Raw genomic sequence first — 2817 nt, forward strand, 5'->3', positions numbered from 1 at the left:
CGGCCTCCCCTCTGCACGGCCCCGGACCCCTCACCCCTCACCACTCACCTCCGCCCTCCGAAGGCCCAGCCCATCCTCTTCCCCTCAGGGACCCCGTCCCCTCGTCCCCTCCTCCCGCGACCCGCGCCCACCGGGACCCTCCCCCTCTCTGCAGGTAGAAGACGCCCTCACCTATCTGGACCAGGTGAAGATCCGCTTTGGCAGCGACCCCGCCACCTACAACGGCTTCCTGGAGATCATGAAGGAGTTCAAAAGCCAGAGGTACCCGCGGGGCCCCTTTCCACCTCGGGGGGCCCCCCTGGGCCGGAATCAGGCCTAGCGGGGTGAGACCTCCCCTCCCTAGGCTGCCCCCCTGGGCAGGGTGACCTTGCGCAGGTTGTCGAATCTCTCAGAGTCTTAGCTCCTTCCCGTAACAAAAATGAAAATGGATAGTACCCACCTTGTGGAGCTTTGTGGGGATTCCTGGAAGCGGGACAGGGATCTGGGGGGAGGCAGGGAGGGCAAGGCCGTGCACACTCATAGAGTCAAATCCAGCCTTGATTTAATATGTTGATTTTAAAATTAGTTTTGTTCATGAAAGATTTGGTGGGACTCATTTTGATTTTTTATTTTCAAACTCTGTAAAATGTTATTTGTCTTGATGATTGAAATTTTTGGCACCCTCTTCCCCTTTAATCTTGTCCTCAAGATGCTTCTCTGGGCTCACTGTGGTCCCAGGCCTGCTTGGAAGTAAGACGCATAAAATGCTTAGTAAGGGAGCTGGCACACAGAAAACGTTTAAAACACATGAGCTGATTTTGCAGGCCCAGAATCAAGGAGGATTACAGATAGATGGGAAACGCTGGGATCATGCCCTTGTTTTTATAGGAGGCTCACTGAGACTTGGAGTGGCTAAGGGACCCACCTAAGTGGCAGAGGTGACACTAGAACTCAGACCCTCTGAGTCAGACTCATGGAGGTCATATCCTTACCTTACTGCTGCCCCCTCTTAGGAAACATGGTGGAGTTGGCCCGGTTTCCTTCCAGGAGCCCAGTGCTAAGGGCTGGGCTGCGATGCAACCTGAAGGGAGACTCCATCTCTCCCCTCCTATTACTCGTTTCCCATACTTGGCGGTACCATTGGTATTTATGCATTGCAATTGTTTGCTCAGATGGAAACCTGTGTCATAGTCATCTCTATCTGATATGAAATGAGGGAATTTTTCACATTGCTTGGAGGACTTTGGCCTCCTGCCACTTCTTGGAGTCCAGGCCTTGCGGTTGCCTCTCCTGACATTTTCAGAACCGAGTGCCCATTCTTGGAGTGTTTTGGGGGAGCTGAGCAATGTCAGTATTCTCTCATTCCCACCAGGAGGAAACAAGGAGCTCAGGCCTAACCAGTCAGGAGATAGATCATGGTGTACAGACGCTATCACATGGGGCACTTTTTTTTTTTTTTGGAGACGGATTCTCGCTCTGTCTCCCAGGCTGGAGTGCAGTGGTGTGATCCTGGCTCACTGCAACCTCTGCCTCCCCGGTGCAAGTGATTCTTGTGCCTCTGCCTCCTGAGTAGCTGGGACTGCAGGTGCGCACCACCACGCCAAGCTAATTTTTGTATTTTTAGTAGAGACAGTGTTTCACCGTGTTGGCCAGGCTGGTCTCGAACTCCTGACCTCAGGTGATCTGCCTGCCTTGGCCTCCCAAAGTGCTGGGATTACAGGCAGGAGCCACTGCGCCTGGTGGGTCACATTTTAGGTTCCTTTGTTGTCTGTTGAGAAGGTTTTTATGTGACAGTATCAAGGGAGTGGGGAATAGATTACATTTTTCATTTACTTCCTAAGACCCTTTTGCCCACTTACGTTGTTTCTTCTAGCATCGATACTCCTGGAGTCATCAGACGTGTCTCACAGCTCTTCCACGAGCACCCTGACCTCATTGTTGGATTCAACGCTTTTCTTCCCCTTGGATACAGAATAGACATTCCCAAGAATGGCAAGTTAAACATACAGTCGCCTCTGACGAGCCAGGTATGCTGCTACAGTGGTTCGGGTGATCTCAGCCTTCACTGCGTGTATCTTGCTACTCAGGTTGGGCCACGTGTCTCTCTTGTATCATTGCTAGAAAGCCACTTAAGATCTGTTCTTTTTCTAGACATGCTCATTGCTTCTAGCACAAATCAAAATAGATATGGAAACACCTACACAAGCAGCCTCTGCCTCCCAAATTGATCTGTTTGGAAGATTTAAATCAAGAGTAGATGTCAGGGAGGTATCCTCCTAACACAGAATAACCACCCCAGCAGTTGCTGAGGTCTTGGCTTGCGGCTTTCCCAGCGAGCATACCAGGCAGGCTTGCCCTTGTATTTGGGTATGTCCTCGTCTGCCTCTGATCACTCTCAGTACCACCTACAAAATAAAGTGATCGAGATGGTGTGTGAATAGCCACGTTTATGGTGGTTGTGTTTCATTGTTGATAGGATTATTAGCTCAGTTGGGACTCCTGGCTTGACTTTGGTCCTTTCTTGGGTGATAGGTGCTGGCCCTTCTTTTTTTTTTTTTCTTTTTTTTTGGAGACAGAGTCTGGCCCTGTCACCCAGGCTGGAGTGCAGTGGCGCAATCTCAGCTCAGTGCAACCTCTGTTATTCAGGCGATTCTCCTGCCTCAGCCTCCAGAGTAGCTGGGGTTACAGGCATGTGCCACCATGCTCGGCTAATTTTTGTATTTTTAGTAGAGATGGGGTTTCTCCATGTTGGCCAGTCTGTTCTTGAACTCCTGACCTCAAGTGATCTGCCTGCTTCAGCCTCCCAAAGTGCTGGGATTACAGGCGTGAGCCACTACC

The 2817-nt window shown here is 50.8% G+C and overlaps 1 protein-coding gene across 1 annotated transcript in view; it reads left to right on the forward strand.

The window, feature by feature from the left end:
• Positions 1–2817, forward strand: part of LOC105547419 (paired amphipathic helix protein Sin3b-like) — a 35966-nt gene that overhangs the window by 2193 nt on the left and 30956 nt on the right. Inside the window, exons 2-3 of the mRNA XM_011991010.1 lie at positions 155–261; positions 1853–2006. Of these exons, the coding sequence (XP_011846400.1) occupies positions 155–261; positions 1853–2006 (261 nt within the window). The remainder of the gene's footprint in view (positions 1–154; positions 262–1852; positions 2007–2817) is intronic.

This window comes from Mandrillus leucophaeus, unplaced genomic scaffold, assembly GCF_000951045.1.
Source record: "Mandrillus leucophaeus isolate KB7577 unplaced genomic scaffold, Mleu.le_1.0 Scaffold11, whole genome shotgun sequence".
In the NCBI taxonomy this organism is placed as follows: Eukaryota; Metazoa; Chordata; class Mammalia; order Primates; family Cercopithecidae; genus Mandrillus; species Mandrillus leucophaeus.